Source organism: Pelodiscus sinensis, chromosome 9 (genome assembly GCF_052426305.1).
Source record: "Pelodiscus sinensis isolate ZL-2025 chromosome 9, ASM5242630v1, whole genome shotgun sequence".
Taxonomy (NCBI): domain Eukaryota; kingdom Metazoa; phylum Chordata; order Testudines; family Trionychidae; genus Pelodiscus; species Pelodiscus sinensis.
In genome coordinates, this window is record NC_143060.1 from 27,133,833 (window position 1) to 27,160,475 (window position 26,643).

General features: G+C 41.0%; 1 protein-coding gene across 9 annotated transcripts in view; it reads right to left on the bottom strand.

Moving 5' to 3' along the window:
* Positions 1–26,643, bottom strand: part of ZZZ3 (zinc finger ZZ-type containing 3) — a 120,749-nt gene that overhangs the window by 71,215 nt on the left and 22,891 nt on the right. For 7 of the 9 annotated variants that reach the window (XM_075936298.2, XM_075936297.2, XM_075936293.2 and 4 more), the window contains 2 exons: positions 16,010–17,565; positions 7,264–7,374 (listed from right to left, as the gene is read on the bottom strand). In XM_075936298.2, the coding sequence (XP_075792413.2) occupies positions 7,264–7,374; positions 16,010–17,514 (1,616 nt within the window). In that variant the 5' untranslated portion in view covers positions 17,515–17,565. The remainder of the gene's footprint in view (positions 1–7,263; positions 7,375–16,009; positions 17,566–26,643) is intronic. The other 2 variants (XM_075936300.2, XM_075936299.2) reach the window with 1 other exon arrangement.

Genomic DNA, 26,643 nt, shown 5'->3' on the forward strand with positions numbered 1-26,643 from the left:
TTTAGCAAGTCTAGTAAAGACCCCCAAATCGAACGCTGAGGGCAGCTCCTGCTGGCATCCTGTACTCCTCATTCTGTGAGGAGTAAGGGAAGCTGGTGGGAGCAGCATAGATGCTGTGGCAGCTTGGCTTAAGGTAAGCTGAATCCAGCTACACATTTTGCATAGCTGGATGGAGTATCTTATGCCGACCTGCCTGCTCTAAAGTAGACCAGGGTTCATTTCACTCTGAAAAGAATCATGCTTTTAAGCTTTGAAGGGCCCCAGTTCAATCCTTGCATCAGTCATCATAGAAGTAGCAGTATTTCTTAGTTCTACTGTATGTATTTAGGCTGTTTTTTAAACTGGCTTGCTCATGGATTGGCTCCCCCGGCATCCTGCGTTGCTGCCTGATACAGAGGCAGCAGTTCGGGGTGGCAGAGATCTCCCTGGGAGATGGTCTGGGAGCGCACTGGCTGCTGGCCTTACCCCCAGAAACTATCAAATAGTTGTGTAACCACAAAGATTTCATGCAATTACATGACTATTCAAATACCCGCTTTCAAAGAACCCTAAAAGACATATCTTTACTAAATTCATGACTCATTTTCTTTACCAGGACATTAACTAAATTGACAATGACTCAAAATTAAATATCTTTAAACCAATAGTCTGGACTGAGGCTGCAAAATATAAAAATACTAAACTACCTAAAATTACTGTAACCAGTCGGACACAACCCCATCCCACCTCTTCACTGGCATCTAGCTGACCAGACATACTCCTCTGCTTTTCCATTCTTATCTGGCCTTGGCTTTCTTAGTATAATTTAAGCCTTTTATCATGCCATTGGTATGTTATCTGTAGTACAATGCAATTTCCTGTACTCAAGGCCATCATGAGGACCAATTTTGCTTAGAAACCATATTGCTTATGAATATGTATGTAACCTGTGGAATGTGTGTGAGGTGTGAATGAGAAATACCCAACCAAAAAGGCAGTTTAGGATCCATGACCTTTTAAGGCAAGCAAAGACCCTGCAAGCAGACAAATTAACTAAGAAGCAGCCAGAAACTCTCCCTTGGACAAAATGTAACCTCACAGCTGAAACCTGGAATCGCCCAGAGGAATCTCCGGAGGAAGACTATGGTCGAGTCTCCGGGAAACTGACGCCTGGCCAGCACTCAAGCCACCAGTGAAATCAAAAGTAATCTACACCACACTTACTGCTTGCTTACAAACTGGCAGCATGAATGTGGGGGATTGTGGATGTTTCATGTAAGCCTTCTAGTCTGACTGATGAGTCTTTCTGAACGTAGTACAGAAGTATAAAAAATGTATTTAAATAACTGTTCTAAAATTACAAACATATAAAGTGAGTCCTGAAGTCAGACGAGAGAGCATGTAATCAATTCGTGTATAAGCCAAAGGCATGGTTCATTCCTCAAGGAATGTACTAAGTATACGCCTAGCCAACAAAACAAAACACACATGGAAGCAAGTATTCAACTGACTCAGGGTTGCAGGCTCACACTGCAGAGATAAAAGTAGCAGTGTAGATCAGGGGTGGGGAACCTTTTTGGGGTCGGGCACCGGTGACCCACAGGAAAAAAAAAAATCAGTCTGGCAGGAGCCAGTGCGGGCTCCCCAATGCTGGGGCTGAGGAGCCCTGAGCCCCAGGGGAAGGTATCCAGGCAAGCCAGGGACCGCATCTGGCCCCTGGGCCTGAGGCTCCCCACCCCTGGTTAGCGATATTAAGAGGCGAGCATTAACTAATCGAGGAGTAGATATAATTTTTATCAATAGGCAGCCCGGATCAGTCCCATCTCGTGCCAAGTGTGCGACCAAACCCTGCTGCAGCTCTGCAATTTAAAACACAGGAGGAGCGGGGAGAGGAGGAGGGTGGGTGGGCAGGGTGCCCGGCTCCTACTGTCTTTTAAATTAAATTACAGAGCCACAGCAGGGTTTGGTACCGCACCCAGCACAAGCTGGGACTGAGCAGAGCTCCCTGCCCAGCCGGCAGCAGCCCCTGTGCTGAAAGAGGCAACAGCGGGGGGGGGGGGGGGGGGGGAGAGGAGGGAGGAAGGAGAGCAGCACTGCAGAGATGATGCTGGGGGGGGGGGAAACCAGCTTCTAAGCCAGCTGCCCCCCCCAGCTCCTGCCCCCCCCCCCGCTTGCTACAGAGGCGGGGGGGGGGGGGGAGGGAGGGGGAAATGCAAGTAGTTGACTCAACTACCCAATAAGGATAGGCTCCCTGATAGCCATACCCCTGGTGTAGATGTTCAGGCTGGGTCTCAGAGCTGGAACTTCTACACTCCTGAGACTCCAAGCCTGAGCATCTATACTGCTTTTTTTAGCACTGCAGCAGGAGCAAGTCAGTTAATCTGGACTCAGTCTCACTGTTGCACATTTTGTTTTGTTTTTTTTGCTGTGTAGAGGCACCCTGCAAGAATGCACAAAAGACTTTTTTTAAAAACATAGGTGGAAATGGTGACATACATAATGGCATCAGTTAGAATTAGGGATATAAAAGCCATTTAAAAATGTAACCATGTAGCCACTAAAAATCCTAGCAGGTTCTGCAGTATAAAGTATGTAGCTTTAATGCTGCAGAGCCTAACTATAATAGAATCTGATAAGCGAATGCTTAACAATTACACTTTCACATCCCTAGTTAGGATCTGTAGACCTCACAAAAGGAGTGGGCCATTGAGACATTTAAATTAAGAAAGTGAGAAAGAAACCTGGGGCACTGAAATAGGAAAGTTGTATGGACACATTTCTTCATGCTTAATTCTAGGGCAGGGGCACAAGTCCACATTTCTAACCATTTTTAATATTTTAAAACTGCCAAAACATGTTGATAATTTCATGTACTCTTTTTGCACATTATTTAGTTCCAATTATTTTTCCAGTTTTCAATATGCATCAATAATGACATAGTACTGAAACAAGTTATAGTGTGTCAGTCCCAAAATCATGAGTCAGACTCCTTAAAAAATATCTAAAGATCTGCCCAAAAAATACCAGTTTTTTAGAGAAAGTATAGTGAGTATTTAGTCTCTTAGCTTTTGAACATCCGCTGCTAATGCCCATGGTGTTAGTCAATTACTATCTGAAATGTACTAGAAAAGCTGATTTTGGTCTCCATTGCAGGAACAGATGTAGGTGAGTGCACTCATCTCCTGGCTCAGCAATGAATGCTCCCCTCTCATCTCTCAAATCAATCTTGTCCCACAAACCCACCAATTCTATTCCACATTAGTTCTGCTCTCCATCCCCATCAATTCTTAGTCTAAGTCTGTGTCCTCCCAGAGCTGGTGGAGTAGAGGTGGAGGCAGGGAAGGGGAAGAAGGGCTGCCCTGAGCTCAAAGCAGAGGAGATCAGTGGAGCCCTCTGAAGTGCTGGGTCTCTCTCTTCCCACCCTCCTGTGAGAACAGTGCTGGTTCCTTATGGAAGGGAAAGAATTCGGATTCCTACAGCAACCCTTATTTGGTGCTGTTTCCCACAATGTGTGAGAGAGGGAAAGGCAGACAGTAAAAGGGGTTTTTTCCTAAACCAGGCTCAAATTCACCAGAGCTAGCTGAAATCCCACAAGTCTTTAAAAAAAAAAAAAAAAAGTTGGCAATGCTGCTGTTTAATTAGGGGGTCTCCTAAGTCATGTATGTAAATTTTGCACTATGCGAAAAAGCCCAACAACAATGGGCCCAGAAACAAGTACTTAAACATATACTCTTGTTGTAAAAGTAATTACAGCATAATCCCATAAGTATTGTATTATGCTAATATTATAGAACTACAACCTACTTATAAAGGACATGAACTTGCAGTCATGAACAGTTTAATGAATACTGATGCAAGGGATCATGTGTAAGTATTACTTTAAGACTAAATCTTCAATAACAGCAAAGCACAGTAAAATGCGATGATGGCAAGAAGATGAAGCTAAAAAAATTCAAACTGAAAAAAATATATGCATTTTAAACCATGAAAGATAAATACCCTCTGGTATAGTCTACCAAGGCATATTGTAGATTTTATCAAGATAGGATGTCTTTTTAAAAAGTTGTGCTATATTAAAAACACAAACAAGCAAACAAACAAAAAAAACCACAGCTACTGAGTTTGAGGGAATCCCTGGGTAAAATTTCATGCCCTGTGTTATGCTGCTCAGACTAGATAATCATAATGGTCCTCTTTCTGGCCCTAAAATCTATAAGACTGAAAAAATACTTGGGTTAAGAAGAAAATTTCCAGACACACTGCTGCACACTCTTGCATTTTTTCTTAAGCATTTAATAGGTACCTCTGTTGGAAACAACATACCACATTAGATCAGCTATAAAACCAAAAGGAATAGTACACAGAAGTCCCATGTTTGTTTAGTAGAGGTATCAGAATACTTTCCTCTTGTTTCTTCTGAGCTAAAAATGCCTTTCTTCTACTTCAGTGGTTCTGAAATTGTGGGCCAGGACCCAAAGTGGGCTCTAACCCCATTTTCGTGGTGTTGCCAAAGCTGGTGTTAACTTGCTAGCAGGGTTCCTGACAAGACTTCACAGAGCCCTGGGCAAAGTATGGCAAAGCCAGCTCCAGGCCCCTGGAAGGGGCAGGGCTTTGGGCAAAAGGAGCGAGGCAGGAAGCTAATCTCTCCTCAGCCAGCCCTTCAGTACCACATGGGGCTCTGGCAGCAATTTATAGGGCCCAGGGTATCTGCCTCTTTTGCTGCCCCTGCCCCTCCCATTGGTGGGCCTGTTTGCTGGGGCCCAGGACTGAAGCCTGCGCATGAGTTCTACTGCCCAGAGCCAAAGCTCAACATCTTAGGCTTCAGCCTTGGGTGCTGGAGCTCAGGTTACGGTTGAGCCAGTCCCTACAGTTCAGCACAGGTGAGTCTGATGCAGGGTAAGAAACCTTTGGTAACCATGGAGTTTGCTTTGATATTGCAGGGATACATCTGTTCATTTACTCTTTTATAATCGTGCTAGAAGAGGTAGGAAATCATCAACATAGATAGACTTGCTATCTGCTTGTGATTTCCTATGTACACTTAGAGGGGGCACAGCAGAATAGTTTATGTACACTGGGGTGTCCCATGAATCCTCCATCACGATCTTGAGGAAACTTTCCTGGAGGTCATTTGCAATATTCTACTGAAGGCTTCTGGGGAGGTCTCCTTATTTCTTCTGCTGCATTAAAATACTTTCCCATGCCACTCAGCAATTACTTCAGAGGGTACCCCTGCAGCACTCATGCTAGCAGTATGAGGACCTGATCTACAACTGGATGTGTGTAGGAGCTGTTCCCTTTCAGCCTCTGTAACCCTCAGAAGTAAGATATTTGCTAAAACCACCACCATCTGTGGAAAACAATGCCAGTTTTCAATTCATTAAGCCTATCAGCATACACTCATGTTCATGAGTTACCCCATCTTACTGTCCCAACTAGCCTTCTTCCCTCTCTCTGAGTCATACGCATCAAGGCTGGGACTGCTACCTTGCTCTTTCCAGGGGAAGTGAAAATATAGTGTTGTAACTTGTGTAGGTCAAAGAAAAGTGAGCTCAGTATACTAAGTTTCCATTTATCTTGGGTGTACAGTAATTCCTCATTTAACACTATAGATAGGTTTCAGAAAATGATCAAGTTAAGTGAAAACGTGTTATGCAGGGTCAATATTCTCACTGAAAATAATGGAAAAGGTGGGGGTTGCGTCTCAAGTGGTGGTATCTGTTGGGTCCCGGACATAAGGTTGGGGGAGAAAGGGGACTGGGTTACACCAGGGAGGGGAGGTGTTTGGCTCTGGGGAACAGAAGGGGAGGAGAAGGGAGGGGGACTGGGTTGGCAGTATGCTCCTGTGATGGGTCTGCCGGGACCCGCACTGCGTCTGGTGAGGGGGCATCGCTGGGGAATGGCGCGGCGAGTGGCAAACCCTCCGCCGCTCTGCAGAGAAAGCCCTGCACAGCCGCCGGCAACTTGCCGGCTGGGGAAATCGTGTTATTCCAGGGATGGTCAGGTAATTCAAAAAACGTTCCCTAAAAAAATCGTGCTATTGCAAAAATGTGTTAAGCGGGCACGTGTTAAATGAGGAATTACTGTATAATCAATAGTATCTCTGTGCACTATATCTTTTGTAACTAGAAATGTGTTTTTTAGCATATCTCCTTCCACACCAGCATAGCAGTTAAGACAGATGAAAAGAAACAGGACATGGGGTGACATGTTTCACAAGATCCTGCAAGACTCTGGTGCTTTGGCTACTGAGCTCAGGTCTTGGTGGATCACCCTGGACATGGATGGAGCAGAGAGGAAAAAAGCACAAGAAAAGGAAAGATGTGCAGAAGGAGATGCTAGTGTTTCGTTAGCAGGAAAGGAGACATACTGGAGATACGTGCTGACCTTCAGGTAGCACAGATTCATGCTTGCCTTTCTCTGCAACCCATACAGAACTACATTCTAGTATCTCCATACACATCTATCACACATTCCACATGGCATCCAAGGCAGCTGCACTATCTCTACCACACCAGCTTTGGGGGAAAATACAAAGAAACAATCAGAACCACACATGCACTGACCTGAGACATACACAGATGGCATATGTGTTTGTGAAATGAAAATAACTGCTCATTCCCCTTCAAAGATTCTCTCTCCTATATTTATAAAGTTTCATTCAGTTACAAATACCTCTCTCATATGAGTTTGGAATAAAAGTCTATGGAAACCTAATTCATATGCTAGTTGGGACAGACACTCACAGATAATAGCAAAAGGTGCATTTGCAACATTACTAAAAACTTACAGAGCACTCATTCATACTAGAACGTAAAAAAACAAAACAAAAAAAGCAATGCTAGGCAGAGCACACTACAGCTATACACAATTACTGTGGCTCACTTAAAATGTTCTTTCAACATCTCCCTGAGCCTTATACCAGCGATAACAGGATGCTATCTGGCTGCTCAATATCAGCAGACAGAGAGCCATGGAAATGTTTCTTCATTTGCTTCACAGATACTCTGAAGCACACAACAAGCTGCTATAATCATTGGGATTTTTCCCCCCCACTGAAGTCAGATCTTGTGACTAGACAGTACCAGAGTCTTTCAAAGGGCAAAAGGCACATTCAACTGTCACTCTCAACTGTTGAGCCTATAGTTCAAGCACTCATTGCTTCTACTGAGATGGCGGATATCTGGCTCCATGAGCCATTGGAGTAGGCTGAGTTTCCCAGGATCACAACAGGCATTTCAACATTCACAATGGTCTGTTCATAAAGATGTGTATGGGATGTACCTTCCCTGATCTTTCTCAATGGAGGTAAGTAAAATCCCTGGTGCTCCACTGGCACTTCCAATACCATAGCAAAGTAGCCATTTCTGTTGCTGTATCATATAGCAAGGTAAACTGGTGGAAAAAAAATAGGGATATGCATGTCAATTATTATTGCACCACAATTTACGAACTCCACTGCTATGAAACCATTTACTGCACTCTACACATTGCCCAGAGCCACAGTGCTTTGTAGCAGGATTACTTAATCACCCAGCACACATGCATCACAGTAACTCCCAGGGTGGATTTCTCAACTCCAAATTGATTCCTGACCAACTAGCAGCAATTTGGAGTTAACAAGCTTTCCCAAAACGATCTCCATTAATTTCTCCAATGTCAGTGCAACTTTCATTTTTGTGTCGCTCCACTGGAGGTCTGGGCGAGTTCTGCACATTGTTCAAGGAATATGGCTTCGTGCATTTGAAATTTCTGCAGTCACTGCTTATCATCCCACACCTGCATAATGATTTGATTACATCAATGTTGTGTTTTTTGGGCCCACAATTGGCATTCAACCATCTGCAGCTGCTCCATAAATGCCAACAACTCTGAATTGTTTCCATCTCCCACAGAAAGCTAGCCTCCAAGGAATCATCATGTTCCCCAGAGCTCCTCTGGTGGCTCTGCAAATATGGAGAGTGCTGTGTTTGCAATACAGGCAGTCCCCGGGTTACATGGATCCGACTTACATCAGATCCCTACTTACAAATGGAGTGAGGCAACCCCGCACTAGTTGCTTCCCCCCAGCAGACCAGGGAGACGGGAAGCTAGTGCCCCCCCTCCAGCAGACTAGGGAGACAAGGAGAGGCTTTTCTCAGCAGACACCTCAGGACTGAGGGAAGTGAGGTGTGGGAGAATAAAACTGAGCTCTGGAGAAATGTTTGGCTAGAGTTTCCCCTATAATATGTACCAGTTCCGACTTACATACAAATTCTACTTAAGAACAAACCTACAGTCCCTATCTTGTACGTAACCTGGGGACTGCCTGTACTTATCACAATAGTGCAGAGCTCTGCAGAATCCAATCTTTTCACATGCATGGTAGACACACAGGTTTGCCGGGCTTTTGAAAAGAGACACAAGACTTTACAGAATACAGATAACAATATAAAATGGAGAAAATGGGATCATGGGACAATGACACTATGTTCCCAGTCTCCCGTGTAATTCATATGCCCTCATGAAGTATTGCAAACCCTTCCCAAAACACAATGCATTAGATGCAAGTGCTAGTGACTGTGGTGTATGTTCTCACTACAAGGAACATAGTGAGGACATGCAAAAGCAATTTAATTATTAGGATGGCTGTACGTTGACAAAAGTTATGTCAACTTAATTTTGTAGTGTAGACTTGCCCCAAAACTAAGTAGATTAACCAGGATGAAAACTGCAGATGAAGTGGTGCCCCAAGAAAATAACTTAAAGGAATAAATCCACTGTTTATTGGGTACTTTTCATTACACCATGTGACTCAAGTTACATTAAAAAAAAGTAAATACAAACCTATAACATTTCTTTTTTCCTCCCTCTTTAACAATCCAGATTTGCTCCCTTCACACTTTGATCTTTTTGTGATTGATATCTCCTCTTTAAATTTCTCTCTTCTTCTCTCAACAACACAAGTAGCTCTCCTATTTTGTGTAAATTCCTCCTTTTTCTATACCCATGAACACTCTCCCCACACACCCTAAACCCAACCCATCATATAAATTTAACATTTTAACAGATTCTTAAGAGCCAGATAATTAAAGATGTTAGTCAAAGACCAACAGAAATGATAAGGGAATTCCCAATGTCCAGGTGCCAAAGGAATGGGAAGGTATAGGAATAAATACAAAGGTGTCATACCTAGATCTTAGGTGAATTTAACTTTAAAATCAGTCTCTGGCTACTAATTGTATAATAAATGTGTAGTGTTCTTGTCCATGTCTCCATAAATCCACCTGTCTCCCAGAAAGAAAAAAAGAGCATGCACATTTTGTCTCATGCTGTTGCTCCTCTTTCATTTCAGGGCCCCTACCAAAACCAAAAAAACCAAAACACTGGCAGTCTTCATTTCTATACCATTAGTTGTCTTATGGCTGCTTCGACTATTCCTTTACCATACCATTCTGGCTATTTTTAGGGAGATGTTTCCACTACTGTATGCCTCCCTTCATATGCAAATTATTTAATTTTTCTTCCTAATAAGCAACTGCAATGCCTGCTGTGTTCCTAGTCAGAGATTTCCCAGACAGCTACACAGTGAAACTGACCTCATTCTTGTCAGAGTCCTAGGGACAGCAATGAAATTAGTTAATTTTACTCTGTTGCAGTTTGGCAAAGCTACGACTAGATGGCAAAGGAAGTGGAACTGTAGTCCACATGCTGCCTCAGCAAGACAACATTATATTGGTTTAGACTCCACTCAAATTTGAAGATTATTTCTGCAAACTTTTAATTTCTTTTTTTTTAAAGCTACTCTGTAAAAACTGAAAGCATTCACCCAAGCTTTTTACTAGTCATGTGTAATTTGCCAAAATCATTTTTCAAGTCATGTGAAGAGTTAATTTATTTATTAATTGAATATTTAATATAATAGTTTATTATACCTATTGCTTTCTCAAGGTTGCATTTCTTATAAAAATAGCATAACTTCACTAATAATTCATTCACATTGTTAGTATAATGCTATTTTGCAAAAAAACCTATTTGTATTACTACAGTAGTTGTAATACTCATACAAAAGGTTTCTTGTACAGCTCCTTCAACTGTGGAAGAATAAAGTAGAAGCATAAAGTTCAGATTTTCAGTTGAATCAGGATTAAATCACTTCGTTTTCTATGAAAAATTCTACCAAAGCTCAATAAGGTACAGTAAAACTCCAGTGGTCCGGCATCCAATGCTCCGGCACTCCTGATGGTCCGGCACCATCAGGAACCCGGAAGTGCTCCAGCTGCCGGACAATTGGAGCTGCTCTGCGCCCAGCTTCCCCAATTCAGCCGCTGCTGAAACTGACCAGCAGCTGAATCGGGGAAGCCAGGGGCAGAGCCGCTGGGGTACTGCCGGTTGGTCCCATAGCGCTGCCCCTCGGGGCTGCAGAACCAACCCGGCAGCACCCCAGCTGCTCTGCCCCAGGCCAGTCGCTGCTGAAACTGATCAGCAGCGGCTGAATCAGGGACGCCTGGGGCAGAGCCGGACTATCGGAAGGCAAGGCTATGAGGGGTCTGAGGTGGCATCTCCCCACCCCACTCCAGACTCCTCATAGCTCCCCCTTCCAATAGTCCAGCATATCTGATAATCCGGCACCTCCTGGATCCTAAAGGTGCCGGATTATCGGAAGTTTACTGTAATAGCATTGTGGTCTTTGAACACAGAATTAATTTTCTGAATCTGCAGCTAAACCCATTAAGTATTTTATGAGCTAAAATAAACTAAAGCTTTTTCCCTCTCAGGCCATATTGTCCTTAGTAGTATTAACAGAATAACAAGGGCCCATATCATAGTTAGCATTCACTCTAATAATACGCATAGGCTATATCTGGAGACTGTTTTTAAAGATCAAGGGTAACTTATTACCATTAGTCTTCAAAAGTAAAAAATCTTCTTCAATTGCAGCTGTCAAATAATATTCTTCCACAGAGAATATGAAGAACTGTCCCATTTCAAAGTATTTGCCATCTCCTATTGTTCTTAATGTCTGGTGATACAAGGCTGCTTATAAGTAAAAAAAGTCCCTTTTCAAAATAACCATCAGGCCTCATTGTTCCAAATAAGACTAACGTTAAGCTTCCCTCAGGAAAGATGGTGTGCCCCTTGAAGGGAGAAATAATGAAAAAAATTAATGTGTCTCAAAATCAGTATAATATAAACTGGAGCGGCATGCACTATTAGGCACAACTCATAACTGCATGATGTCATTACAAGGTAGAATTTAAGTTGTATACTTATAAATGTATACTTCAAATGGGTCCTCTGTAAGAAGGTTTTGAAATAACTGGGACAGCAAAATAAGTGGGTGTGCACATGTCATAAAAAATTGTAAAAGTTAAAAGTTAAAATGTATGTGTATTAATTATATTGTTTGAAAATTATCATAAATGTATCTTGGTGTGACTCTGTAATTCTTTGTCCATAGGTAGACTCTTGTATCTGCACAAGCTCACTGGCTTCAACTAGGGCTCCACATTAACAAAACAATCCATTACAGGCAATAGAGATTTTAGAAATATAATGAAGTATTATACATTCTTTGTCTTTTCTTTTAAATTCACATACGAATACATCATTTTTGAACTATAAGTACAATAAACGTAGGCAGAAAGATAAGGTAACACTTGTCTATTGGGAATATATAGGTTTCTCGGTCTATATCTAGTCACCTTATATAGGCCCTTGCGCCTGTGCAGAACCCCACTGAGCTCAATGGGATTCCATGCAAGTACACGTGTCCCCATGAAAAATTGATCTCAGATTCAGTCCATAACTGTGGAGCAATGCATAAAGGTATAATGAACTCACCCAAACTTGGCCACGGGACTAGCCAATCTCTCAAAAGATGGTTCTGAGCAGACCCTTCCAGCCCCCAGCCCATAGTCCCTGTCTAAGTATCTATGTAAAGCATTTCAAGACAAACAGGAAAGGTAATGTAAGTGGAGAGTAGTAGGTTAAGAAAAGAGACAGATTTAAGGAAAAATGAAAAGCAGCACAAAGAGAAAGATACAGAAAACAATAAGCCTGAATTGAGAAGACAGACAATTTAGGGTAAGCAAGTTGATAGGAATGATAAAGGTTGACAAGGAGACAGCAAGTGGATACATTAGCGAGTATTAAGATGCAATGAGGCAACTAAATAAAAAGACTTTTGAAAAGTGTTAAAACGTAATAATTATGTACTGGAAAATTATATGAAAAATACTCTAAATTATATACAGAACTGATATTTTTTCAGAAAGACTTGTAAGAGTAGAAATTGCACCAAAGAAAAACAAAACCAAAGCCTGAACAAACAATAGATACATGAAACAAAAAGGACACTCCCTCCCACACACATTTTACAATTATATAAACTCTAGATCCTAGCCTGTTATTTATTTCTACTACAAGTTGCACCTCTCTAGTCCAGAACCCTCAGGACCTGACCAGTTTTGAACAAGAGAATTTTCTGGACCACAGGAGGTCAATATTGTCTAGCAGCATTACCAACACTTCCAATGCTTACTGTGCTGGAGACATTTAAGAGGTAAATTAGAGCTAAGTAACAACACAGAACATAGAGCTAGGAGTGGTGGCTGTAAACAAATGTTATGGGGCCGTGGGAAATTTGGGTACACCCATGAAAAGTGGACATCCAGCTAACTAAAATCATCCTGGACGAGAGAGTTCTAGATGAGAGAGGCTCAACCTGTACTGTATAACTATAGATTATAGTATTCTCAATCACTCTTTGGAGGAGGGACTGTCATTTGCTTTAAGACTGTATAGCGCTTACCATGAACCCCAACCTGGCAAAGGCTGTTATAACGAATATAAATAATAATATTCCACTATCCACCCAATTTGTGGTATTTATTTTCCAGTAGTATTTTCATATTTTCTTAGAAGTGTCCAAATAAAAACGTTTTATGAATAGTGTCAAATAAAAACAGTTTCACATAAAAAGGCCACAAAAGATATGTTATTGCCTTGTTTTTCTGGGCAACAAATCTTAAGGGTTTTTGATGAGCATTTTAGCACAGTCTAACATTCTAAATGGAAATATGAACATTTTACAAATAAAGTTACTGTAATTATTGAGGTAAGTAACAGTAGGAAATACCTTAAATTAACAACATCAATATAAATTTAGCATTCATCAGTAAATTACAACTCCTGATAATATTGTATAAAACAAAGCCATTTTCAAACATAGTGAAACTTAGGTTTTATGAATTTCACAATTAAGATTTATGAGACAACTACGGATATTAGAGGCTGAGCAGTTTTGTATATATATTGTTCTGTGGCAGTAGTAACTTTTCATGGTCATGCTTCCCCTTACACTTGTCTTGACTCCCCTTCCCCTCCCCCCACCCAGGCTGGGAGTGGAGCTGTGGCTCTGGGGGATGGGGAGAAAGGGAAGGTCTAGGAACAAAGCTGGGTGCAGTACCACAGCCAGCAGCCAAGGCTGGGGCCAGGAGCCTGACCATGCCAGATGGGAGAGAGGGTGCCAGGGCAGAGCTGGGAGAGGAGCAGGGCAGCGCGGCGGCTCCTTCCCTGCCCTGTAGTGGATGGCCTAGATCCAGTCCGACATCCAAAAGGTTCCTCTGTAACCCAAGGGAGGTGGGGGGGAACCACAATTTGGACACTCTTTGTTAACAGTACAGGTGGCTATCAGAAAAATCCCGATTTCTCACTGATGACCTATGGAGTGATAGTGAGTGTCATCTATCGAATGACTGCCTGGATTGACTTGTAAAAGGAATTAAAGGGTGCACAAAGAGAGCACAATTCATCCACAAAGAAAAAGCATGGCTAATCATGAATTGCTGTAAGATACTGAGAGGTTATCCTCTTTGCAGAGCTATTAAACAGACCACCACGCACTGTAAAGCCAAAATAAAACAGAACTATCAGTATCTGCCTTCTATAATAGAAACTCTAAAGTAACTACCTTAATGTAAACTAGTGACATTTAAACTCACACTCAGTTTCCACAGAGGGGAGTTTGGTGCACACTGCTAATCTCACCGCAGACTTGCCCATTCTTTGTACAAAGGCTCAAGATTAAATAACAGTATTTCAATAGTTTGCACTTCAAAATAGGACACCATCTTTCCCTGATTTATACCATGATTTCTAGAAGATTGCAGAAGTCCCACTTTCTTGCTGTATCTACTGATGGAATGTTCTACATCTCAGAAACTGAGATAATTTGCTTAAAATTCTGCATTTAGATCATTACCCCTTAATAATCACCAGTGGCTAGAAGCAGCCTATAAATATATCTATTTTCAAAACCATTCCAACCAGATGTCACAAGTTGCCTGCCAAAAATCAATAATAACTAGTCAAATTCAAAAAGCAATCATATACATATAGATATTAACAAATTGGTCCATGTTTCAAAGTGGTCTCAAATTAGCTTCTAACTTTACAGGAATATAGATTTACACCCATTTGCACACACTACCAGAGAAATTAAATGCACTATTCTCTAATGTTTATCCATATGTGGATTTCCCCTACAATAATGTTGGTTTTCTGTATGTTTAATTTTAGAAGAGCAAAATGCAAGGCCCCACTGTCCCATTCTATTTCTAATAAGCAGCAGTTACAGAGCTGAGAGAAACACTGTCCTTACATAGACATGAAATTAAAATAGGTCACCTTGTTAAATAAAACAAAAGAAAACCCTAAAAAAGGATCAGCTTTCCATTTCATCTGACCTTTACCACACATTTAATTTTGTACAATATGCAATGTCTGTCAACAGCAAAGCCATTGAAAAAGTGCTGTAGTGTCTGCACACTATTATTGTTAAGGATAATTTATGCAAACCTCACAGCTGAACTACTGCATACTTTAACTGGAAGTGTTCTCTAATCAAAGCAAATTACTTATAGCCAAGACTGAAGAAATTTCATTACAGCAATAATGTAACTCCACAAGTCATAACAACACAGTCAAAACTTCTGCAGGAATAGAGACAATCATCTGTGTCTTGTGCTTCATAATGCCCCAGGGGTGTCATTATCTCTGCAAACCACAGCTTCTGTCAAGTCTTATAGCTAACAATAACTTTGTTTGTTTGTTCATATGAAACAAAGTAAAGCTCCTCTGCATTTAATAGTTTTGGTATTTCAGTACTCAGAAGAAAAACTAGACAATATACTAAGTAGTAAGAAAAACAAAAACACAAATTTTAAAAAGGTCTTAATTTGTCATTTGGCATAAAGTTGTGACATGATCTGTCATATATGGGCAAATTCTTTCCATGTATACTTTGTTTACAAAAATAATCAGTGCTTTTCCTTTACAAGGACTTTTACCATATTACATATTTGTGATTATCTGAATAGCTCTTAGTAAAATTGAAGTAAACAAATCACATTTGCACTTTCTAAGAGTAATTAGAATATCCATCTGTACTTTTTGTGCTAAAATAATGTCACTATAGATGAAAACATGATGCAAATGACAGCACTGGTGTAAGTTTTCAAATCATTGTATTGGAATTCAGCAAAATAACTCAAATTAATTGACACGAAAAAAAGCTAATTTTCTCCCTGCTTTGAAAATGGATTCCATAGCAGTTTGTTTATATACTCTGTTATGGATAGCAGTATCACTATTTAATAAACCTGTATGTACTGTAACTGACAGGATGAAAAATAATCAAAGTATTTCTAGTTAAAGGCTGTAATCTTTTAGTTTGGTTTCTTCAACTTCCCTATAGGTGAAAAACTGAAATGTGTTTCAAAAAATATTTTTTTGCTAGAAACTTAAATTATCAGAACTGTATAAACCACATTGCTGTACCACACTGCATATTAAAAAGATTAAAGGTTATTTTTGAGAAGACAGGAGAAATGAAGATTGAGTTTAAAGTATTTATGAAAACTAATAACTGAACAATTAAGAAATATAAATACATACGTTATTGTGGAAGTACTTAGATAATTTTGGAATATTAGATTTTTGGCTAAAGAACAAAAGCAGAATTCATGGTTACCATAGTTACACATACTCTTTGTTGTGTTTCAATGCCACATGATCTGATTCAAAGTAATATACATCGGGTTCTTCCTCATCATCTTCTGCAGTGTGCAGGTTGGCACTCTCTTTGGCAGATGATATATATCCAGCAATTAGTCGAGCCTCAGAGGGTGGCTTACTTAGTCCATCAGTCACATAATCTCCAGAGTCACAACCTCTCACTTTTTCATTCTGCATCATTTCTTTAGAGTTTATGGGAGATCCACTGATGATATTAGTACTTGCAGATACATTCTTTTCAGTGAGACTAAGATTGTTTTCCTCAACCTGCCCATTTTCTCTACAAGGAGAGTTATTTTTTGTAGGGCTACCTTTAGCAAGGGCCCTTCGTGGTGAAGTTCTCAATGTGTATCTGTGTTCTTGAAGATCCGACATAGAAGTAATTTGAGCTGAAACACATTCCAGCACAGAAGATGGTGGTTCAGGTTCACCTGAGATTGATGTACTATCATGACCGGTGTTCAGGTTGTTATTGGTGTTTTCAGCACACTGTTCTTTTGAGGCACTGCTATCTCCCACCACATCTACTTCCTCCTCAGAATCCCTTAAGAAAGATGACTGGGTTTCAGAAAAGGACCCCGTAGCTGGCTCATTTGCCTGAACGGTCATTTCCGCAGGCAAGCAGTCATTTATTTTGTGGTCCTCTAACTTTACCTGTTCTGGTGAATTTGTGCAAGGCACATAATGGTCTATAACACTGTCCTCCTTGCTGCTATTAAGCAACAATGAAGAATGGGGAAATGAATTCCCATTTTCTGCTACCGTTTTTTCCTTGGGCATACAGGAATCAGCACTGTTCTGTTTAGTGTTCCCATCAGGCTGACAGTCATCACAATTTAGAGCATCTGATTCTCTCTCATCAACCCCATTGACAGCCTGATGGTCTGTGAGCTCTTCAACTATTGCAGAATTATTAAACCCTTCTGCACAAGCATTCACCTTTTTAACTTCCCTTTTGTCACAATCATCCAATATAAGACATCGACAGGCTCGTTTAGTCCCTGCAGAGTCTGCATCATTGTCCGATATTGAACTCTTACACTCCAATGAGTCCTTTTCTGTTTTAGTAGGCAATTCCTCTTCTGAGCTGCTTGGTACCTCTGAACGTAGGCAACGTTTAATTCGTTTTAAAACTGGCGATACAGGTTCTGCTTGTCTTTTCTCACAATTTTCCACAATTTGTTTCTCAGCGTTATCTTTTTCAGAAGTAGACAGTCCTCTCTTTCTTGGGCTCACCCATGACTCCCGAGCACTTTGCTGTTTCAAATCAGTAGTTTTTCCACTGTTACTTCCCTTCTGAGTTTGCACAGACTCTGGTCTCTTCTTTGGTGATCTTGATCGTACTTGAGAATGAGGAGATAATTCTTCTGGATGAGCAATACTACGGTTTCTTAAGGTTCGACCACAAAAGTTTTCATCCAAACCATTTAACCCCACTGTTGATCTTGTAACACGAGTAGATCGAGAAGCAGCCATGCTATGGCAAGTCCCTAAAGTATGTTCATCATGATCCACTCATTGGGAAACCTTCAAAAAAATGTAAACAAAACAATGAGAAAAAAGTAACAGTAAAAAACACTGGCATTTATAAAAATATGCTAATGTTCTGAAGTACATATTCTACATTGCAACAAAAGTAACAAATGTTTATTTAAAAGATATTTCTTCATTCTGTTTCAACAAATAAGGATTTCTACAGGGAAAGATATTGAGCCCAAGAAATAGAATAGTTTACTTACTATTGTTATTTATTCAGTATTACTAAAAAGCACTACCTCGTACACAAAAATCATTATGTACAGTTATGATTATTAAATGTCTGCACCTACACAAGAGATACCAAACCTCATCCTTAAAGGTCCATATTCACCAACAGCCATATTATCATCACACAGCAACAAAAAATGTATTAACACAATATCTTGCTAGCTGAATGCATAGCCTTTCTAAATCAAAGAAACTGATACATACTATCTTTGTGTAGAAATGGGTCCAAAACAAAATATATTTAAAATTTGAAGTTTCAACCTATTGCTATAAATGATGGACAAACTCCGGTGTATGGATCTGAGATGTCAGTGTAACATAGTAGGACTCACTAAAGTTTGGTCCAATCCATGGAACCTTTTAAATCCCAGCCTTATTTTTTGTATTCCTCCAATTCTTTAAAAGTTGAACATGCAACACTGGACATCATCCATTGGAGCACTATTACATCAAAGATGATGGACAGACTCTTCCCCCCCCCCCCCTTTTCCACCTCTCAGAATTCCAGATTTCAGCAACCTATTCAAATGACATATGATTCACATGGCCCAAAAGTTTTTAAAATTAGATAAATATATATATACACACTCAGGCCACCCACTTGTTATGAATGCATGGATTGACAAATGGAAGGGAACTACTTCAACAGTTTCTTTCATTTTCAACAAGAAGGAAAAAGAATGACGGTGTCACCTATTAGAATGTTATATATAGTGTTTAGTAGAAAAACACTTGGGGTACAGCATTTGAATTAAGGATGTTAAGTATCAGGTAACTGACTAATCGAATTGTTGATGCAGTCTTGCATTGACTATTCAATTAGTTGATAGGGCACCTCCACCTTTGAAGTGTAGCAAAAGCTTTCGGGCTGTTGCTACACTTCAAAAGCAGAAGCACGAAGCATGGGATCAGCTGCAGACTCCTCTGCTGACCCACGGCTCTGTGTGGCACTGCCACTTAGAAATGCCACAACTGAGCTCCCTGTGGCATTCAGAGTGGCAGAGCCACACAGAGCAGCTGACCCCAGGCTCTGTGCAGCACTGCCGCTTTGAAGTACCACACTCTTCTCCCCACAACTTGCTGCCTCTCTCTGATGGGGGGGAGAGGGGGTGCGCGCAACTAGCTGACTATCCTGTCGACTACTCCTTCACAGACATCATTTGGATCAATCAGAGCAAGACAATACTCTTCTAGACTATGAGAACAACTAATGAAACTGCCTGCTTGTATATGCTTACATTAAAATTGCTATTACAAATACACTTAAAATGCTAGCATACTAGCAAAATATTACTTATACCTCATGACTACGATTTACATTATTTTTATATATTAAAAAACAAAGAAAATGCTCATCTGAAGAAGTGGGTTTTGCCCATGAAAGCTTGTGATACTATATATATTTTGTTAGTCTCTAAGGGCAGGACTACTCGTTTTCAATGAAAAATGTGTTACTATTTATTAATAAAAAGCAGTCCAAAGTAATTGTTTGCAATGATTAGACACAGGTTAATGCATTTTAGGTACTCATCCATGAGAGTATGAAAGTAAACTTAATGAAAATGAATTAACCCCACAATTGTTAAGAGGGTACTTGCATGAAAAACAATGCTATTAATTTACACAGGTTAAAGAGTAGGTAGAAATAAATTCAAAATCCTGACAAATTAATTTCTCAAAACATGGAAATATTTTACAGTATTAACTAAGCCATATCAAGAGCCCTCCTTTCCTTGTACATTCATCCTAAGTAACGTGAGGATGCCTGTTTTAAACCTCATAGCAGTATCAAGCAATGTTGACTGATTACAAAGACATTTCATAAAGACTGCAACTTTGAAATTGGGAAAGTGGTGACAGATGGTGGCAAAAAGGCCTGAAACAAAGCCTTGCGGGAGCAGGGCAGGCTTGGAAGATGCAGCAGCTGTATTCATATCTGCTGAGCAGCACTCCACTCAGGATGCATGGCAGGTGGAATAGTTCTGTTCCTCAAACCCATAGGATGGCAACCACTGGCTTCTGTATCTTAAAAACATAAAAACAGGCCATACTGGATCAGACCAAAGGTCCATCTAAGCCCAGTATCCTGTCTTCCAACAGTGGCCAATTCCAGATGCCCCAGAGGGAGTCAACACAACAAATAATCATCACATGATCCCCTTCCTGTGATCCATTTCCAGCCTCTGGCAAACAGAAGCAAGGGACACCACCCGTACCTATCCTGGCTAATAGCCACTGATGGACCTAACTTCCATGAATGTATCTAGTTAAAGTCCTGGTCTTCACAGCATCCTTTAGCAAGAAGTTCCACAGATGGACTGTGCACTGCGTGAAGAAAAGCTTCCTTTTGTTTTAAATCTGCTACTATTAATTTCATTTGGTGACTCCTAGTTCTTATGTTATGGAAACAAGTACATAAGTTTTCCTTATTTACTTTCTCCATACTTATGATTTTATCGAGCTCTACCATATCCTCCCCCAGTCTCCTCTTTTCTAAGCTGAGAAGTCAGTTTAATTTCTCTTTATATGCCCTCCCCCATTCCAAATCCCAAATCATTTTTGTTGCCCTTTACTGAACCTTTTCCAATGCCAATATATCTTTGAGATGAGGTGACCACACTGGAACACAGTATTCAAGATGTGGGCATACCATGAATTTATATAGTGGCAATAAGGGTGTGTCTAAACTACATGGCGCCGTCGATGGAGCCATGAAGATTAGGCTGATCGGCAGAGGGAAATGAAGCCGCGATTTAAATAATCGCGGCTTCATTTACATTTAAATGGCTGCCACGCTCTGCCAACCAGCTGATGATCAGCTGTTTGTCGGCAGATCGGGGCAGTCTGGACGCGCCGCTGTCGACAAGGAAGTCTTTGTTCACGAGGCATACCTGCGCCAGTAGACGAAGGCTTCCTTGCCAACAGCGGCGTGTCCAGACTGCCCCGAACTGCCGACAAATAGCTGATCATCAGCTGATCGGCAGAGCACGGCAGCCATGTAAATGAAGCCGCGATTATTTAAATCATGGCTTCATTTCCCTCTGCCGATCAGCCTAATCTACATGGCTCCATCGACGGAGCCATGTAGTTTAGACACACCCTAAGATATTCTCTATCTCTATCTTTCTCCATGGTCCCCACAAGACAATACGTTAGCATGTACTGAACCTCATGGTGCTGCATCCAACACTTCGTCTGGCTATAGACAGAACCTTGCAAATGTGTGGATATCCATTTTATATCTGCATGTATCTGTATCCACAGATATAGATGTGGCTACCCAGGGCTCATTTTTACAGATACAGATGTGGATATGAATACAAAATTTTGTATCCCTGCAGGGTTTTAGCTACACAATTTCTCTCTCCTGGAGCTTCTAAAATGGCAAGTGGATAAGCTGAGGAACAGAAAATTACAGGAAAAAAAATCATTTAGGCTGATGTACACCTAACAGATTTAAGTGACACCTTAGCAAAAATTACATGGCATTTACATGGCTGCATAACCACATAGTACATGATGTCCTGGCAATACTGAAAAATTCAAATTCAAACACTAATGCAATAGGTTAGCACCAAATCAACAACACCACACAAGTCATAAGGGACATAATCTTAATTTCCCATCTCATTATTTTAATTTTTTTCTGATAAAGGCTTAAGTAGAAACCTGAAAATATGAATTCCTATGTTTTTCACCTGGAAGGATCCCAAATACAAGATAAGATACAACTGATACCATTGCAGCCATAAATCTGAATAATCACAAGCAGTTAGACACAGTTTATGCCTATTAAAAGAAAATACCGTAATGTCACAGTTGCCAGTTAAACAAGAATTGTTTCTGTCATCAATTCTCAGGGATCTACAAAAAGTTGCCCATGATCCAAATTTGGCTGGTACTGAATAAGACCCAAGCAATGGGATAGAATAATGATGATGTACTTGGAAAACAGCAGCACCTCTTTCAACAAGTTAATTACTCTTTACCTTTGGTTGTGTCTCAACAGTTTATTCACACTAAACAGACATCAGTGGCTGGCCCATACCAGCTTCCTCAGGTTCAGAGGGATTGGGCTATGGGGCTGTAGGAACCTCCCACTTTGCAGGGGCCCATCCTGAGTGTGTACTCAGCAATTATAGAGCCCTTAGACCAAGCCCCATGGGCTTAAGTCAGCTGGCATGGGCAGCCACAGGTTTTTAACTGCAATGTAGACATACCCTTAGGTCAGGGATAGGCAAAATTTTTGGCCCGAGGGCCACATCAGGTTTGGAAATTTTACAGAGGACAAGGTAGGAAAAGTTGAAGAAAGCTGTCTCTCTCCAGACAGCTAGGCATGGCCCACCCTCTTCTAGGGTACGTCTAGACTACATGCCTCTGTCGCCAGAGGTATGTAGATTAGGCTACCCGACATAGTAAAATGAAGCGGTGATTTAAATAATCACCGCTTCATTTAAATTTACATGGCTGCCGCGCTGAGCCGACAAACAGCTGATCCCAGGAGGCATACCTGGGTGGTCGACAAATACCTTCGATGTCGGCAGGGGAGCATCTAGACTATCGCGCTGAGCCGACAAACAGCTGATCAGCTGTTCGTCGGCTCAGCGCGGCAGCCATGTAAATTTAAATGAAGCGGCGATTATTTAAATCGCCGCTTCATTTTACTATGTCGGGTAGCCTAATCTACATGCCTCTGGCGACAGAGGCATGTAGTCTAGACGTACCCCTAATCCCCTGGCTCCCTCATCCTCCTTCTCCCTTACCCAACCCTTCCCACCCAACCCTCCCCACTTCCAGAGTCCCACCCCCGTGACTCCCACCCTATCCAACCCCTAAGCTCCCTGCCCCTCGATCATGCTGCCTGGAGCACCAAGGCTTGTGGGACTGTGGCCACATTACCTAAAGCATCGTGGCTGGCAGTGCAACGACCACACCATCCAAGCACTGGCTGGGGGAGCTGAGGCTGGGGTACAGAAGGGGAGAGGCTGGGGACTAGGTGCTCCTGCTTGTCATGCTGCTCAGGAGTTGGGCTGGCTCTCCAGCAAGAGCTTTGAGGATTGCCAAGGGCCGGACTGAAAGGATCAACCAGTTGGATGTGCTCTGTGGGGTGCAGCTTGTCACCCTCTGCCTTAGATGCAAGTGGCCACCTCTTAGCTATACTCAGCAAAAGGTTCCATCTGAATCAAAGAGGCAGTTGGCACTGAGAAGAGGAAGCTGAATCAGTAATGAGAGGGGAAAGGAGAGAAGAACAAGTATGTGGGTAATGATGAGAAACAGGAGGAGCACTTTGCCAAAAGAGGAAATGGAAGAAAAATGTTTTCAAATACGTTTACAGTCTGTGCAGTCTGCTGAAAAGTTTTAGTACATTCTTATGAGTTTTGGACAAGGCTTTAACAGTGCAGTGCATGAAACCTAAATTACTCAATCTGAATAAAACCTGTGGCAAAATGGACATCATGTAGAGTGTTAACCAGTCACCAAATGTTTACAATATATACAGCACTGGGAGTCAGTACAGTGATTTACATAAAAATGAGATACCATATATGCCCCAAAGAGTTCATAATTTAAAAATAAATGGCAAATTTCAGTTTGTAACTTCTTTTTAGAATAATTTCAGTCTAAGTGAAGCTAAGTGCAAAAGAAACACTTTAGATGGGATGACTAGCACGAGTGTCAGAAGGTGCTGAAGGGGAATAGGACGAGACATGTGTCACCTTGGTAACTTCAATTGTGCAGTCACAAAACTCCACTTTTACAGGGCTTAGGAGGAGACCTGCTAAACAACAGTCTTTGCCTACCATACTGTGTCTAAAATGTGAAGGGATTTCATGCAGCACAAAAGAGAAAAGCAGTTAACAAGTAGAACTTCTAGAGCTCTCAAAACCTGAGCTCTATTCTGGACAGCTTTGGGTCCCTTTGTGGCTATCAGCTATCTCCTTTAGTAGTCCTTCCATTTCTCCAGTTCTTTCTAACTCTTTATATCTGTGTATGGAAGTGCAGTTTGCTTATCTTGATGAGCTGGGTAAAAACTTTTACTTCACTGCCTCCCATTCAGTTCTGAAGGCAAGAAATACACCAAATTCCTCCTTATGAGGAAGACACAGAAAACCAGACATGGAAAAAAAAGCCAAAAGGGTATAAAAATGCTGAGGAGCTGGTAGATGGTAGGAAATGAACATTTACCACAGTAACTATTTCTCTTTAACCTAAATGTCCTGCATGGTTTCACACTCAGTGATGTCCAGTCCCTTCACCTACAAGCTCAGTACCTCTGGATAGCAATGCTTATTGGGGTGTGTGAACACACTCAACTATGCCCTCATACACTATTGCCTGATAATAAATAGGGGTTACAGACCCAAAGGCCATCCATTTCCTTCCATTAAATAATCACCCAAAATAGTCAGGAGGATAGAAAACTAGTGTTAATCAATGCAGACCGTATCCTGAAGAAACAGCTAATCACTTTCTTCTTCACCACTGCCTCTGGAGAGTTACACCCTTATTTATTAAGAAGTGGAAAGGAAATGGATTTTAGGAGTCTCCGTTGAATAACTGCAGAACTTCTCTCCTGAACTGCACATCTAATATAAAAGCTAAATCCAGAGTGCAATATCAAGATATGGCTAGAAATCCACACAGTAGCCTTGCATGTCTCAAGTACAGACAGACAATGTGGCAGGGATTCAAATTTCTGCTGTTCATAGCAAGTGAATATGCATAATCTAATCCACTTTAAGGATACCTGAGTGGAAGCTGACTTTCAGGATTAACCTCGTACTTGTGATACAAATGACCTAGGTAACATACAAAAATTTAATTCCTTTTGTAAAGCCATTTATGTGCTTCCTTCACCTTTAAATAATGCAGATTCATCTGCTACGATGACTGGTGGTTTGAGGGGAAAAATGGTGCACAAATATTAGTTGAGGGAGAAATCAAAAGACCAAAGATAAAATACCACCATGCGGCACATCCTTTTCTATACAAAGGTTCAGCCATTGGTATCAATATTTTAGACTGTCTTAGCTGATATAGTTTTTAATGAGAGATGATGCAATGACTATTCTGACAACAGTTGCTTGAACAATCTCAGAACACATTTACATCCCTAAAATAAAAATAGTTCCTGAAGAAAAAGAAAACCATGCATCAGTTTCTTCCAACTAAATGTGGTCATTTTAGTATAAGAAAATAGTAGAGTCCTGCACCAGTGGGCAAAAAGAACAAAATCACAAGCAGGTGTATCTTATGGAGCTGCAGGGAGAGACCAGTTTATCTGAGAAGCAGATACTTCAGGAAAAAAAGGAAATGGAAAATTGGAGAGCATAAAAACTATTTTGTCTTACCCAGAAGAAGAAAATAACTTCTATACTGTGGAAATTTCTAGCAGATGGTCTCCTTCCAGCAGATAATTCTGGATTTTTGAGCAATCTACTCTAATATGGTCAATCAGCTGGTACACATACTAATAGATTCAACAACCTCACACTGGGATGTAGAATGTGGACTTGCTTCTAGCATTGGAAATCTGATCCCCTGAGCAAAGACCCTCAGTGACCTACTGACAGAGCCAGCGGATTAGAAAACAAAAGCTAACAAAACTACAAAGACTAAGAAGCCTCTTGATCTTGTTCCTTGATATCTTCTGGTAGACCAAGGGTATGAATGGAAATGAAGGGGAAAAAATGGGAATATCTAGCTCCATCCTACATGAAACGTTTCTGTACAACATCTGAACTTCTCCAAACCTCGAAGAGAAAGTTGTATTTAGTACTGTGTGGCATAGCAAACAGATCTACTTGATCTCAGAAGCAGATCTTTACCTACTGCTACTTCAAGAAACTACTTGGGATGGCATGCAACTCCTTTCTGATGTTATATACCAGGATATTGTCTTTTCCTGTAAAACAGGAATTAGTGATATATAGTGATGTGCACACTGGTTCCAGAACTTTCTGGCTTGCTGATGAACAATATAAAAGTATAAGTTCATATAACCATTGAGATAGCATGAATATATAAGGAGTAGTGATAGAAATGTAGCAGTGTTAGTCTGGTGTAGCTGAAACAAAATACGGGACTATGTAGCACTTTAAAGACTAACAAGATGGTTTATTAGGTGATGAGCTTTCATGGGCCAGGGGTCTGGCCCACGAAAACTCATCACCTAATAAACCATCTAGTTAGTCCTGTATATAAGGAGGTACTTCTTAAGGAGGCAAGAATTCTTTATAGACCAAAAGGCCCAATCTCAGTCACAATAAATGAAGTTGGACCGTCTCCTGTATCTAGAGGCTTAAGATTAGGAATTGATCAAGATAAACACCTCAAGTTAAACATAAAACATTCATCAACTATACCACTAATATTGGAGTTGGGTGAAGAGTATGCGTTTGCCATCAGTTTATCTACAACAGTCAGGAAAGCACAACCGCAGAAGGTAAGATGATCTGTCAAGTCTAAGTTGAGGGAAAATGTTCCACAGAACAAATAGGACAGCTAGGCTACAATCTTCTATTGTAAGGGCAGTTAACTGACTTTTGTGCCTTTTAAAAAAAAATCTCTCCTGTTACCCAGAGCAGCAATTTCCAAAGTATGGGTCATGACCCAGTACTGGGTCACGAAAAGACAGGCTCTGGGTCACCATACCGCAGGGTGACCAGGTGAGTGCTAAGGCCACTTTCCTGCCTCTGTGGACCATGCGGTGTCCTGGAAGTGATCAGCAGCAGGTCTGGCTCCTACATAGACACAAGTAGCCAACTCTTACAAGATATAAAAGCAAAACAAGCCAAAAAAATGAAGTCAGTCCCATTTCAAAGGAAGCCTAAAATG